This window comes from Sceloporus undulatus, chromosome 2 (genome assembly GCF_019175285.1).
Source record: "Sceloporus undulatus isolate JIND9_A2432 ecotype Alabama chromosome 2, SceUnd_v1.1, whole genome shotgun sequence".
In the NCBI taxonomy this organism is placed as follows: Eukaryota; Metazoa; Chordata; class Lepidosauria; order Squamata; family Phrynosomatidae; genus Sceloporus; species Sceloporus undulatus.
This window is the reverse complement of record NC_056523.1, coordinates 288,466,673-288,480,399: the sequence shown is the minus strand read 5'-3', so window position 1 is coordinate 288,480,399 and position 13,727 is coordinate 288,466,673. Positions and strand designations below refer to the sequence as shown.

Below are 13,727 nucleotides of genomic sequence, written 5' to 3'. Positions count from 1 at the left end.
GGGGCGCTTGGAGGGTTTGTTGGTGGCACTGGGTTTGAATGAACCACGGGCCACATCCGTCCGATCCTTCGAGCGCGAGCCCTCCGGGGATGCCTTCCTCCCGGACTCTGTCCTGGGCTCGGAACCCTCAGTCCCCGACGTTATGTGGGGGCGCTTGGAGGGTTTGTTGGTGACACTGGGTTTGAATGAACCACGGGCCACATCCGCTCGATCCTTCGAGTGCGAGCCCTCCGGGGATGCCTTCCTCCCGGACTCCGTCTTGGGCTCGGAACCCTCAGTCCCCAACGATATGTGGGGGCGCTTGGAGGGTTTGTTGGTGGCACTGGGTTTGAATGAACCACGGGCCACATCCGCTCGATCCTTCGAGCGCGAGCCCTCCAGGGACGCCCTCGTCCTGGACTCCGTTTTTGTGGGGGCGCTCGGAGGGTTTGTTGGTGGCACTGGGTCTGAATGAACCACTGGCCACATCGGCGGTGGTGGACGATTCAGCCACTGGTGGGCAGACACCACGCTGGACACGCTGGCCCGGGAAGAAGAAGCAGGCGGCATAGCCGAGGGAGCCGACGATGTAAGAGAGGGGCCCCCCCATGGGTCTTGCCCTGGTCGATGGCCGAAGTCAGCCAGGACTCACAATTCTTCCGAGCCTGCGAAGAGAGGGGCTTGCAGAGTGGACAAGTCTTCGGACCGTAGTCCTTTCCCAGATGAACCTTGTCTCCGCAACGTCACACTTTGAAAGGTGCTGGAGACCTTTCCAAAGAAACAAAAGCGGAGGGAAAGTCCAAAATCGAAGTCAACAAGCTGAGAGTCCGAAGTTATCAGGGGCGGGAGGCAACGAATGGTCAAAAACACAGTGATTCCAATCAAGCTAAAGAGCGAGCGAAGTTCCCTGAAGCAGCTAGCGCGGCGGAAAAAAGGAACTGGGGAAAGAGCGGGAAGGCAGGGGCCTTATAACGGGTGGGCAGGGTTACCGCCAAAAAGTTTCAATATGTTACAAAGTGAACTTTGCCTAGTGATTCCAGAAGTTTCCGAACAGCACTGCGCAGGCGCAGTGAAACCCATTTGTATGATTCGCAGAGACCACGAAGAAGAAATCATTTTATCATGTATATGTATGAGTAATTTCAGAAACAAGCACAAGTAATATTTATCAAGAAAATACAAAGAAGAAAGTAACGAATTCATTTTGTTTGTTCAATTTGCATTGTTTGAAAAACTGTTATTCTGGTTTTGTATGCAATGTTTTTAATTGTTGTATTTGAATAAAAATTAAAAAGAAAAAAAGGGAAAAAAAACAGCAAAATTGTCTCTATGCACAGTGGAAAGCCTGAATGGTCTTTTGCTATATATATTTTTTAATTCAGTGGTGTGTGAAGGTGTGGCTCTCAGTTGACCACCACAGACAGAACTTCATATATTTTTGCCAATGGTGTAAAAAGAGAGAGAGAGAGAATGAAAAATTAACCATCAATTTGGAATTACACCCATTGCTACTTATTTACATTATACAAGTTGAGCTGATCAGAAACAAATTATTAACAGATCTAGAATACTATATTCGGTCCCTCTATCAGGTTTTCATAATCATCTATTAAACAGTTCTTAGATGTTCTGATTCCATCCTGCTACAACAGGTCTGACCAAAGTACAATAACAATAAAGGTTTTGCAGAAAAAGAAAAACATTTTATACTACTAAATTTTACGCTAGTGATTAGTTATCAGAGTACATTTTTAAAATATATGGTTTTAGCTTCTGAAATTTTAAATATTAAGGGTTTTCTAAATAACAATTCTGTTGACTTTAAATAATCTATATATCAATATGTTAATCACAATTTCTAAGCTAATTTCTAAACTGATCAATGCCTCTATGAGCTGAAGAAAACTTCTTACTGTAGATTAAAAATTTTATTAATATTTTTCACTCTTCCTGACAAACATAGGGGTTGGATCCAGATTAAAACAACTTCAGAGCAGACTCACTGAAATTAATGGACCACATTTCTTAATGACAGACTAAGCTTTGCTGTTATTAGCTGCCCTTGAGTCAACTTTGACTCATGACAACCCTGTAGATTTGACATATTCAAGCATGATTATCCTTTACTGCTCTGCTTAAGTTTTGTAGATTTAAGCCTGTAGCCTCCTTAATTGGGTCTAGCCATCTAGCATGTGGTCTTCCTCTCTTTCAACTGCCTTCTGCCTTTCTTAGCACTATTGTCCTTTCTAATGAATCATGCCTTCTCATGATGTGGCCCTCAATTTAATCATCTTCCAGAGAAAGTTCAAGCTTGATCTGTTCAAGGACCCTTTGTTTGTCTTTTTAGCTGTCCATGGTATTCTCAGCACTCTCCTACAATACCAAATCTCAAATGAGTTGATACTCTTCCTATCTGCTTTCTTCAATTTCCAGTTTAGATTACAGTATTTAGATGATTTACATGACTAAAAGGTGAAACAGACCACGCCAGAGAGGGGGCTTGAAGCTGCCCCTGAAAGAGCTGCACTGGGGCCGCAGCAACTGCATGCTGGCTTTTTACCGCTCCAAAAAGAAGCAGGAAATTTCTGTTTCCTGTTAAAAACTGTCAATAAACATTTTAAACATCATATTATGTATTTTATTGTGCATCATGACATTACACTTATGTTCTGTTATTTCTCTATACCAATTGTCACGGCTGTAGCAACACCTCAACAATGCTTAACTGATGTCAAATCATTTCCTGTATTGCTATGTACTGTATATGTATTATCCTACTTGGGAGTATGTATTTTCCCTGGAAGAAGATTAACTATCCATTATGAAGCCAAGCCCTTGGTCCAGGCCTTGGAGGTAGAGAGGAACTGCTGGACCTCTTACCCTTTCCCGCCACCACTCCCTTCTCCTTCTGTGTCATGTCTTTTTAGATTGTAAGCCCAAGGGCAGGGAACCGTCTAACTAAAAAGATTGTATGTACAGTGCTGTGTAAATTTACAGCGATTCATAAATAAAGGTTAATAATAATAATAATAAATGTATATCTCCCTGATTTTGACCTGATCAATTTCCTTTTCCCCGAATGTGTGCTAACAGAAATAGGAGATTAAAAAAAAATCCCACTGCCCTCCTGATAATATCATGATTAAGATTTTTTAAAAACACACATACACACATAACAAACCACTCAGCAATATCTTTAAAGAAGATGCTTTATCAAAACTCATTAGAACCATTTGAGTATAGGCAGGGTCCAGTGCTGTACTTCCTCTGACAGAACTGTACAGTCCAGCAGAATTAGGAGGAGAATCATCCCTACCCACTACAACCTGCAGCTTCTGAGAGGTGGGGGAAAAGACAGAGCAAGTTTGGAGGCAGCTCCACAGGCCACAGGGAAAGCAAGTTCTAAGTATGCATGTACAGTGAGCCTTCCACATTCGCTGGGGTTAGGGGCACAGGATCCCCCTGAAAGTGAAAAAAACAAACAAAAGAAAACCAAAAACAAACCACAAACAAAAAACACTCTAGTTTTTTTGTGGAGTTTTCAGGCTATATGGCTATGTTCTGAAAGAGTTTATTCTTGATGTTTTGCCAGTATCTGCGGCTGTCATCTTCAGAGAATGCTGGCATGGGAGTGAGTGAGGTGGGTGCACGTGTGCGCGCACACACACACTATATGACCCTTGGTCGAGAGGAAGTGATTTGAATGTTAATCGCTGTGTTGACATGTTGTCGAATGGCAAGGCCTCAGAGTGTCTAAACATCAGGAATAAACTCTTCCAGAACACAGCTATATAGCCCGAAAACCACAGAAAAACTATGGATTCTAGCCATGAAAGCCTTCAACTTCACAAAAAACCCCACTGTTTTTTTAAAAATTACTGTAAGAGAACACCTTCCTAGGAATCTCCAGGTCTGTGATGGTGAACCTATGCATGTGATGCCATTTGGCCTGGCACCCTGCAGGACTTCTGCCCTCTGGGGGCAGGGCTTCCCAGGCGGGACTTCTCCCCTGTGCCTTTCCTGGTCTCCAAATGTCCATCCAGGTAACACCTGGTGCTGGAAAAACCTTTAGTTGGAGCACTCGGCCCTGAAAAGGTTCGCCATCACTGCTCTAGGTCCTCCAGCACAAGTATGTGGTCAACAACTGCCAGACGTTGATCATAAAAGTGTGCTGGAGGACCTACAAATGTCTAGAGAAGTGTTCTCCCTAAGAATCTCTAGGCCCTCCAGCATGACTTTTGGCAGAAGCTGATAACAGTCATGCTGGAGGACTCAGACATTCCTAGAGAGACCATATTAATCAAATCCGTGAATAATCATATCAGCAAAAATCAAAGCCACAAATGTGGAGGGCCGACTGTACATAGGCTTTAAAGCTCTAGTTAGGTACATTCTGAATAGGCTTAGAAGTACTGAAGAATCAAGCTTACTTTGAAATAATTATTTTATTACTTCCACACAGAAAATTACGAACATACATGCGTAGCCATAACCATTAAAGAAGAATGAATGGATATAAGCATATCAACAAATACACTGAGGAATTATGTATCAATTACTTTGATTCTCTTACCAGGTCTCTCTTTGCCAGTGCCTTTTGACTCAGCAAATTTTTGTACCAAATTTTCAACTGTTGTGTTTGCCATGTTGTTGATAAATTCTTCATGCACCTTTTTGGGGGGGTGGAAACAGTACTATTAAAATTTGATGGGCTTCAGTAAATGATATATATGTACTTAATTCATATTTAATTATTACATTCATAAGCAAAAAGTGTCAAACTAGACTTAAAGAACCATGAATCTAGTTCTGTAAGATCAAGCTGGCTTTCAGCTGGTTTTCGTGCCTATAGGAAGGAAGAATAGCAACTTGCTTTTGATTCTGAGAACAATGTCAAAAGTAAATCTGTAATACATTATAGAAAGGTGCTATTCATATTCAGAAACAGAAAATCCACAAGGCTAATATAAGGCTATTGAATTTGTCTAGGCTAGCATTTAGATCACAGACACAGCAAATGTAATAGGTTATATCCAATAATTTTGTGAGTCCAAGTGAAATGGAATTGTGTAACTGATCTTCCTTCCTTCCCTTGTACCGTAAAACCCTCATCTCCAAAGGGTTAAGGCCTCTCCTGAATATATAAGGCAGTCTTCCAGGGGCTCAAGGAGGAAATTACAAAAATTGTAAGGCGGGGAGGAAATGGGAAAAATAAGGCTGTAATTTCAAGGTACTATTTATATTGTCTTAGTTTATCACTTTTTTAAAAAAAATCAAAAATTGTTAAGACCCTTCTGCTCAGTTTCAGGTGATTGCCCTTTTTTCTGCACTTCTCTATGACTCAGTTCCCACATGAAGAGATCTTGCAGCATCTTTTAAACTAACAGAGAGAAAGGAGTTGGTAGCATAACCTTTGGTAGACTTAGAGTGCAGTAAAACACATTCTGATAAAGTTACATCTAGGAAAGCTTAGGTAATCAACTTTCAGCTAGTTTCAAAAGTCCTACAAGTTCCCTTTGCATACTGATCTAAGCTATGTCTTTGAATTTAGTTCCCATAGTTTAGAAAGGACCCTGATGAGCTCAAGAAGGCTTTCGGGACACGTGAATAGTAGACAGCAGGGGGCGTATCAAATTGTAATGAGCTTGCAGGGGGTGGGCAGAAAATCATATGCATCATTATTTACATATTTATTTAATTTGTATCCTATATTTCTCCTGGCAGGTGACCCAAGTGGCTTACAACATAATCACTAGTTTTCTAGTTTATTCCTCAGAGATTTTTATTTATCTGACTTGGTATAAATGAATTACTGTATATACTCAACTATAAGTCAATAAATTTATGCCCAAATATTGACCCTAAAATCGGGTCGAATTATACAAGGGTCAATACAGTTACCATGGCTTGAGATTGACTGGAGGACAGTTAACAACAACAACAACAAACAGTAATAATGTTCATAAAGCTCCCACTCTCCGTGCCTCGGCAGTGCTTGCTGAAAGAGCTGTGAGGCACCAGTGTGAGTGTGTATGCAGTGATTCCCTTCTCAATCCTATCTCCAAACTTTTATTTCTCCTCTTTGCATTTCCCCATTTTCCCTCCGTTTGCAAGCTGATCTCCAAACCTTTGCTCCTCCTCCTCCTCACATTGCCTCTGAAAACCAAGCTTCTCTTTCCCCCTCTCCACTTTCACTGTGAAGCCAATCTTAAAATCTGTCTCCTAAATTCTGCCCTTGACTTATCCTCGGGGCATATCAAAATCCAAGATTTTGATCCTAAAACCTTTCCTCGACTTATACATGAGGTCGACTTTTGTGGATATAAACCCACTTTGTCAAATACAGTACACAGTGATATTAAGGCCTAAGGTACAAAGCATATTTATACAGTCATAGGGATAAGACAGAATTCAATAGGATCCAGAAGGATGCAAATCATGCCCCTTGCCCTACATAGGGCTAGGCTAGGTGATACAGGTCTTTCAGATTTTTATAGTGGTATAGAAAGCAATAAATCTGCTTACCAAAGTCAGTGTCTCTGGATTCAAAACTCTCTGAGAAAATTCCTTTCGCTATATATGCAATAGCAAGGACTCTTTTGTCAATATACGTAGAGTACAAATAACTAACATGGAATCCATCACTACCCTTCCAATCTCATCCACTTTCCTAACTTGATTAACCAGAAAATCAACCAAAAACTCACCTCACCAATTTGTACATGAACTTCTTTTACTGTATTTGAAAAACACTCAATAATCTCTTTCATGTGGAGGAGATGCATTTCTTCAATGTCTTGAAATTTCTGCACCATAAATATGTTTAGTACATAGTTTAGTAAAATGAGGAAAACAGCTTATGAGAAAACAGAACTTCAAGTACTGGGTTTTTTAAATTCTATGTGCTAACAAGTACAGTAGTTTGCTTTCAAATTTGACAATATGAAAGACATCAGAAGAACAACAGAATCTAGTTGCTACCAAAGTAATAATCCTGGTTTCTGCTGTCCTTTTAATTGCTTAATGTTGTAAAACACTATCAATGACGATAAAATAAATCCGAATATTAAAACAAAAGGTTCAGTTTTAGTAGATGAACAGAAGTTGTATTAAAGATACACACAACAATATACTAATTATCATTTCTCATACTTTATTCTATTATATTAAGTTACAGACGTATCTGATAAAAATGAGAACTGGACAGAAAATTAAAACTGTAGGGACAGGCAAACATTCTTCTGTCAACGTTTAGGAAAATCCTCCTGAAATTTATCAACTACCTCAGATTTCAACAATTTATGTCTAACATGTACCAGTCCTTATCACTGAAAATATCAAAGGAAATGCTGGCAAATTATCTCAAGATTGACTACCATACAAGAGTTCATTGAAGGCAGACTAAAGGTTGTATGCTTGCCCTCCCGACTTCTAAGATAAGCAAATTACGTGGAATTCTGTCAAATACCACTGTGACACTAAAGATAGCATATTTACAAGGTAGACCAACCATAGGATACTAGCTAAGACAGGAATGAGAGTGGGATCTAACCATTCCAACCATGGCTCCTTGACACACCTGCATTGTACTTATCTAAGTCTTGTCACATATGATGCAAGGAAATAGATTAAACATATAATTAGATAGTTGTTAGCAGGAATTTTAAGGACTGTCCAAGAGCAAGGGACACTCAGTGGCTGAAGTCTTTAAGGCACATTTTTTATGATAGCAAAATCCTATACAAGGGGCCCAGACAGAAAGACAGGATGCAACTTTCTTTCCTTGAAAGCTGTGATTTTGGAGCTGCACTGCTAGATCTGATAAGGTAAGATTGTTAGACTTCTACTTAAATTTACAGTATTCTGGTTGTATCACACTAAAAATGTAATACACACTATTCTTATCCTTTAAATCTTGTTTCATATTGCAAAATATATTGACAAGTAAAGTAAAGGTAGAAGGAGCTTCTGATATATGTATGAAGTTGTGTCTTTCTATTCTGATAGATCTTAGCATCTGCCTAGCAGTGACACGTAATCTGGAGAAAGTTGGACATAATAATTTAATCACCAAATTCAGAGTTGGCAAAAACAGAGGACCCATTTACTGAGATATAAATTGTTACACTTCATGAAGCATACAATGCAACGGTAAGTTCCTGTTCTAATAAAACACAAAGACCCAAAATGCAAGTATACAAACACAAAGCAGATTTCCACTCATTTGCTTTGCATTTATAACATTACATGCCAGAGCAGCTTGTCTAAAACAGAAAACTTATTTAAATGGTTTCTCTATTTCTTTTACATTAGTCACAAACAACTGTGGTCTCGCTACGTATTTGATGGGACAATACAGTAGGCCCTTGGTATCTGCTGGGGTTTGGTTCCAGGACCCCCAATGGATAACAAAAATCCATGGATGTTCAAGTCCCATTAAATATAATGGTGCAGTTAAATGGTGTCACTTATATAAAATAGCAAAATGAAGATTTGCTTTTTGGAATTTATACATTTTAAAATTATTTTTAAACTGCATGCTTGAATCTGTGAATAAAAAACCCATGGATATGGAGGGCTGATTGTATATATTATTGGTTTGTTTTTGTTTTTTGAGGAAGACCTTGTAAAATAGTCCTAAAGAAACCTAGCCTTACTTTTTTCTAATTTTCTCACAGGACCACTGAAAAGACCAAAGGATTCTGTTTGCTCAGAGATTCGGAAAGTACAGCCTGTTATGCAACCCATTATTCTGCAAGCAAACAGAGTTTTCTCTCACTTTTGAGCTGGTGAGGAGGAGCTGATTGCTATCCCAGTGCACAATCAGTTGCACAATTGTGGGATCCAACATAACTACACTGTGGTATATTTACACTGTATTGAAAGTGTACAGGATCTTACCCAAAGCATGCAAAGTGTCATACAGACCAGGATGGATCCAAACTTATTCATACCTAGATTAAGCATACTGAAATAAATGGTACTTACATCAGTCATGACCTACTTACCAACTATTTCAATGGGTCTATTCTAAACAAGATGAAATATGGACAGAAAATAAGGCTTCAGCTTACCTGTGCAGTTTCAGTCATTTTCTGTTCAAAATCAGATTTTGCTGCAGCATACTTTTCTACATAAAGTTTGTAAGTATCAGTTGCTTTCTTGGATTTTACTGCTGCCTGAAGAAATAAAAGAGGAGTTCAGGCATGAGGCAAGGAAAACATTTTTTCAGTCTATTTAGTGTGTGTGTGTGTGTGTGTGTGTTCACGTGCATGTGCACCTTCAAGTCACCTGTCAATTTATGGTGACCCCATGAATTTCATAGGGTTTTCGTAGGCAAAAAATATTCAGAGGTGGTTTTTCCCATTCCTACCTCTGTAATATAGCCTAGACAACCTGGTATTTACTAACAGTCTCCCATCCAATACTAACCTGGGCTGGCCCTGCTTCTTGTTGCTGTTATGTGCCTTCAAGTCATTTTCCATTTATGGTGATCCTAAGGAAAACCTATCAAGGGGTTTTTGTTGGTGAGTATCTTCAGAGGGGAGGTTGCCACTGCCATCCTCTGAGGTTGAGAGAGTGTGACTTGCCCAAGGCCAACTCCTCACTAATTTCATGTGTAATGGTCAACTCCATCACAGTAAATACCAGTTGCCGCCACATGAGGGCTCAAGGAAACAACATATAAAATCACCTTAGTTTTCCTACATTCACAAGCAGCATATTAATGTAAGTTTACATAATCAAGCAGTCACTGTCAAGGATAATATGTAAAATAAGTAATGAAATACCTAAAGTCAGAAGACAGTTGCTAATATTTTCTAACAAATTTTAAAATTAATTCAGAAATTAACTATGAAAGGAAAAATATCTGATGAAGTGGACTGAAGTCACAAAAGCCAAATCAAGCATATTACTATTTAAATAGCCACAATATTCTTTGTTAGTATACAATAAATTTGCTTCTCTATACAGCACTTCATATTTTCTCTACATTGCATTGTCATATCAATCAAATTGTACTAAAGTAGTATTGAAATATATTCATTTTAAAGAAAAATGCCAAGTGACATTTTGAGTAATTTGGGATTCCGATGAGGGATAAAAAAAAATGGGATTAGCAAAGGGATAAAATATATAATGTCATCAAATGGCTCTAAAATTTCAACAAGTTGAAGAAATCTTGCATCAGAGAATATTGCATATTCAACATCATTAAGATTCAAGTGGGCAATTTTCTGATTATTAGATCTGATCTGCTTGTTCGTTTGTTCATTTGTTTGTTTACTAGAAACTCAAAACCTGCAAATACTGCCATATTCAAAGGATATACAATTTAAATTAAAGAACAGAGTGCCTCTGAGAACACTGTAAAACTAAGAATTTGTGTTTAGTGTCAGAACTCAATGGAACTCACTGTCATGCTTAAACTCATTCCTGATTACCAAGTGTTCTTCAGCAGTGGTCTGATTTAGATGGAAAAAGTAATTTTATTGTTCTTGTTAAAACAATTGGAAGTCAGAAACCCTTGGGGATTAGCAGAGATCAACCTGCAAATGACAGACAATGCCATCCAAACATTTGCTAATATATCACAGTCTGCCTTCCGGTATGGAGTGTACCACCATGCCTCTCCACAAGTAGACTAGGACGCCTGGAGACTGAGGATCCTGGGAAGGACCCAGTCCACTCACCAGACGTGGCCAGGAGGCTCTTGGCACATCACAGTAAACTCCTGGAAGCCTGTCCTGTCACCAAATGGCACCTGCACCCCTTCAGGATTTGCAAACAAAGTGGGTAGACCAGAACAACCCAAAACACGTTCAGATCTTAACATGTCAAATATGCAAGGTCACAGACAGTCCCTTCAGATCTTAAGATGTCAAATATGCAAGAGGCTTTTAATGTATAATCCTGGGATGGCTTTTTTATATGGGTGGCTGTTATATGGGGTAGGTATTGTGGTTTATTGTGGTTTAAATGTTTGTACTTTTATATTGTTTTTATATGATGTTTTAATTGTTTTATTGTAGTAAGCTTTTAAACTGTTTTTACTTATGAGCTGCCTTGGTTCCGTTTCTGGGAGAAAGGCAGCATAGAAATCAAATAAATAAATAACTGCCCCAGTCCACCTCCATGTTGGCAGCAAGTAGACCAGAGCCTTTCTCTTCCACAGCAGCTGAATCTACTTCTGGGGGACCATAGGCTTGAAGGTTCCAAACCTGGGGGTGATAGGGTGACACCAATCGTAGTTACAACACTGCCAAGGTCCTTTATCACACCCAGGAAAAATTCCTTGGGGAAAGGAAATATTTTCATAAGGTTAAAGTTAGCAGATATTCTGCATACGAAGAACTGCATATAAATATATGCACACCCAACCTAGCCAAATTAGGGGCTCTACAGACAGCCTCCAGCTACCCCTTTTACAGCCAGATCGGGACCATGGCAATCTGGCCTTTTCAGGGCATGAAAAAGAGCTACAAAAAGTGGCTCCTTTTTGCGCCCTGAAAAGGGCACAATAGCCATGGCTTTACAGTGCCAGAGGAGCATTGTGATGCCACATGCTGTGCAGTGAACAGCGTTACGCTGCCCTGGGGACAGAGCCAGATCATGCGTTGTGTAGACACTCCACCTCCAAGCTGACTTTTATGGCCCATCTGTACAGGGCGTTACTCTACATAGTACTCTAAACGTTATTACTCTACATTGTATTGGCTCATGCAGAAGGTACTTATAACTTTCATTCTGGAAAAAAAAAACCAAGACAAAACAGAAGCAGCAACCCTGCAAGTAAGTTTTCAGTTTTACATGAACATATCATAAAGAAAACAATTTAAGAAAAGTTACCTTGTCTATTTCTCTCTGTGTAGCACCTTCCTTTTTCAAACGCTCTTGTTCCACACATTTTGAATTGTAGTTTTCTTTTGCTTTTTGGAGGGCCTGGGTAATACTCTGAATGTTTTGCACTGCTTCCAAAGTCCCTGAAACTTCTTCTTTAGTCTGTTAAATATTACATGTGTGTCAAACATTACTAATAATTATTTTATTTAAAGTCATTAAAATATATTTTAAAAGTAAACACAACCTTTTTATGAGCTTTTATTTGTTCATCTCCATACTTCTGTACTTCTTTAATTAGTTCTTGCAGCTTACGAACAAGTTCTAAGTGACAACTCGCTAATTTTTCTGTTGATGACTTGAAAACTTCCCAGACTGGTGAAAATGTTCTGATAGAAAGAAAAAAGATATGCACTTGAGCACTGAAGCAGGCTGAGAGCAAAGGAATATATTAAACACATTTTCAAAAACTTAAATGTAGCTGATATATTTTATAGTACCCTACTTAAATGTTACCTGTCAACAAACAGAACATATGTAAATAAGATTCTTGCTTGTATATTTTTCTGTTCAAGTGGGATATAAACCAAACATGCAACAGCTACAACCACAGCTGCTAATATGCTGTTCAAAACAACTTATTGAAAACTTATTGAAGTAAAAATGTAACACTGACATTCTAATTCCACCTTAACTTTATGAACAAGGAAAGTAATTTCAGTCTTTCAGTTCCTTACTGATATAAGAATTCTAATATAATATCAGAACGGTGACATGTGGACTAAGTACAGTAGACTGAAACAATGCAGGCACTCACAAAGCAAGCATTCCTGCTCAAAAGTTTGCAAGTAGACTCTGTTTACTGCAACCATAAGAAGGTTGCTGAGTGCACAATTGATTCTCTCGTAGAAGTGACAGAAATAATGTCTTATATCTTTAGAAATATTTCTAAATACTCAGATAGCAGAAGAGGAAGAAACATGAACAGCATTCAGTTTATCTATCCAACATTTCTTAGTATAGAAAAGAAAATCTTCATAAAGATGTCCTGCTATTACACATTAACTTACCCAACTTGTGAATAATTACTTGCTGATTTGGCTAGTTTTGTCATTGACCTTGAATATGTTTCTTCTATTGCAGCCCTGTTAACAACAAGAATAATCCTTATGTTCTATACTCTAAATATAAAATCAATATTGAAGGCCATAAGTTAACCACTACTTAACATTCACTAGTTGAACAACTCCAGGATTTATAGTCTTCAGATCACTAATATGCCCCCCAGAAGTATGTTTTGTATCATAAGCAGATATTGTGAAAGAACACAGTCATGGGCATATAAAAAGACCTCAGCATGTGTGTAAGTAGGGTTGCCATAAGTGAGGACCTCCAAACCAGGACAAATGTAGGACAAATGTAGGGCAACATTTTCAAATGTAGGACGCATTTTTATAAAAATGGAGGACACGCAAAAAATGAGTTTTTTTTAAAAAAATGTTAATATAAATGCATGTTTTTAGGCATGATCAAAATGGAGGACATTTTGGCATTATTCTTAGACAGATGGCAGAAATGTATTTGCCCTCGGGTTCAACTTTACTTCTCAGAAGTGTGTACTTGGTCAAGGGACTGTGGTTTTTCTTCACTGTGCATGAGTTAGTAAAAATCACAGCAAGTTACATTGGCCGTGCCTCAGAGGCTTGTTGATATCAATATCATCATCACCATCACCATCACCATCATCATCATCATCATCATTATAATTGTCCAAGAAAGGCAGACTTGTTAGCATTCAAAGCACCATAAATACACAAAAAATGCACTTGCATATATTTAATAATAAAAAATAATGAAAAAATAAATAAAAAACAAGGCAGGGGTGTATATATTTGATAATAAAAATT

At 38.6% G+C, this 13,727-nt stretch overlaps 1 protein-coding gene across 4 annotated transcripts in view; it reads right to left on the bottom strand.

The window, feature by feature from the left end:
- FCHO2 (FCH and mu domain containing endocytic adaptor 2) overlaps positions 1–13,727 on the bottom strand; it is a 123,288-nt gene that overhangs the window by 70,455 nt on the left and 39,106 nt on the right. For all 4 annotated transcript variants that reach the window (XM_042455920.1, XM_042455919.1, XM_042455918.1 and 1 more), the window contains 6 exons: positions 12,891–12,965; positions 12,068–12,209; positions 11,830–11,982; positions 9,054–9,158; positions 6,687–6,785; positions 4,553–4,649 (listed from right to left, as the gene is read on the bottom strand). In XM_042455920.1, the coding sequence (XP_042311854.1) occupies positions 4,553–4,649; positions 6,687–6,785; positions 9,054–9,158; positions 11,830–11,982; positions 12,068–12,209; positions 12,891–12,965 (671 nt within the window). The remainder of the gene's footprint in view (positions 1–4,552; positions 4,650–6,686; positions 6,786–9,053; positions 9,159–11,829; positions 11,983–12,067; positions 12,210–12,890; positions 12,966–13,727) is intronic.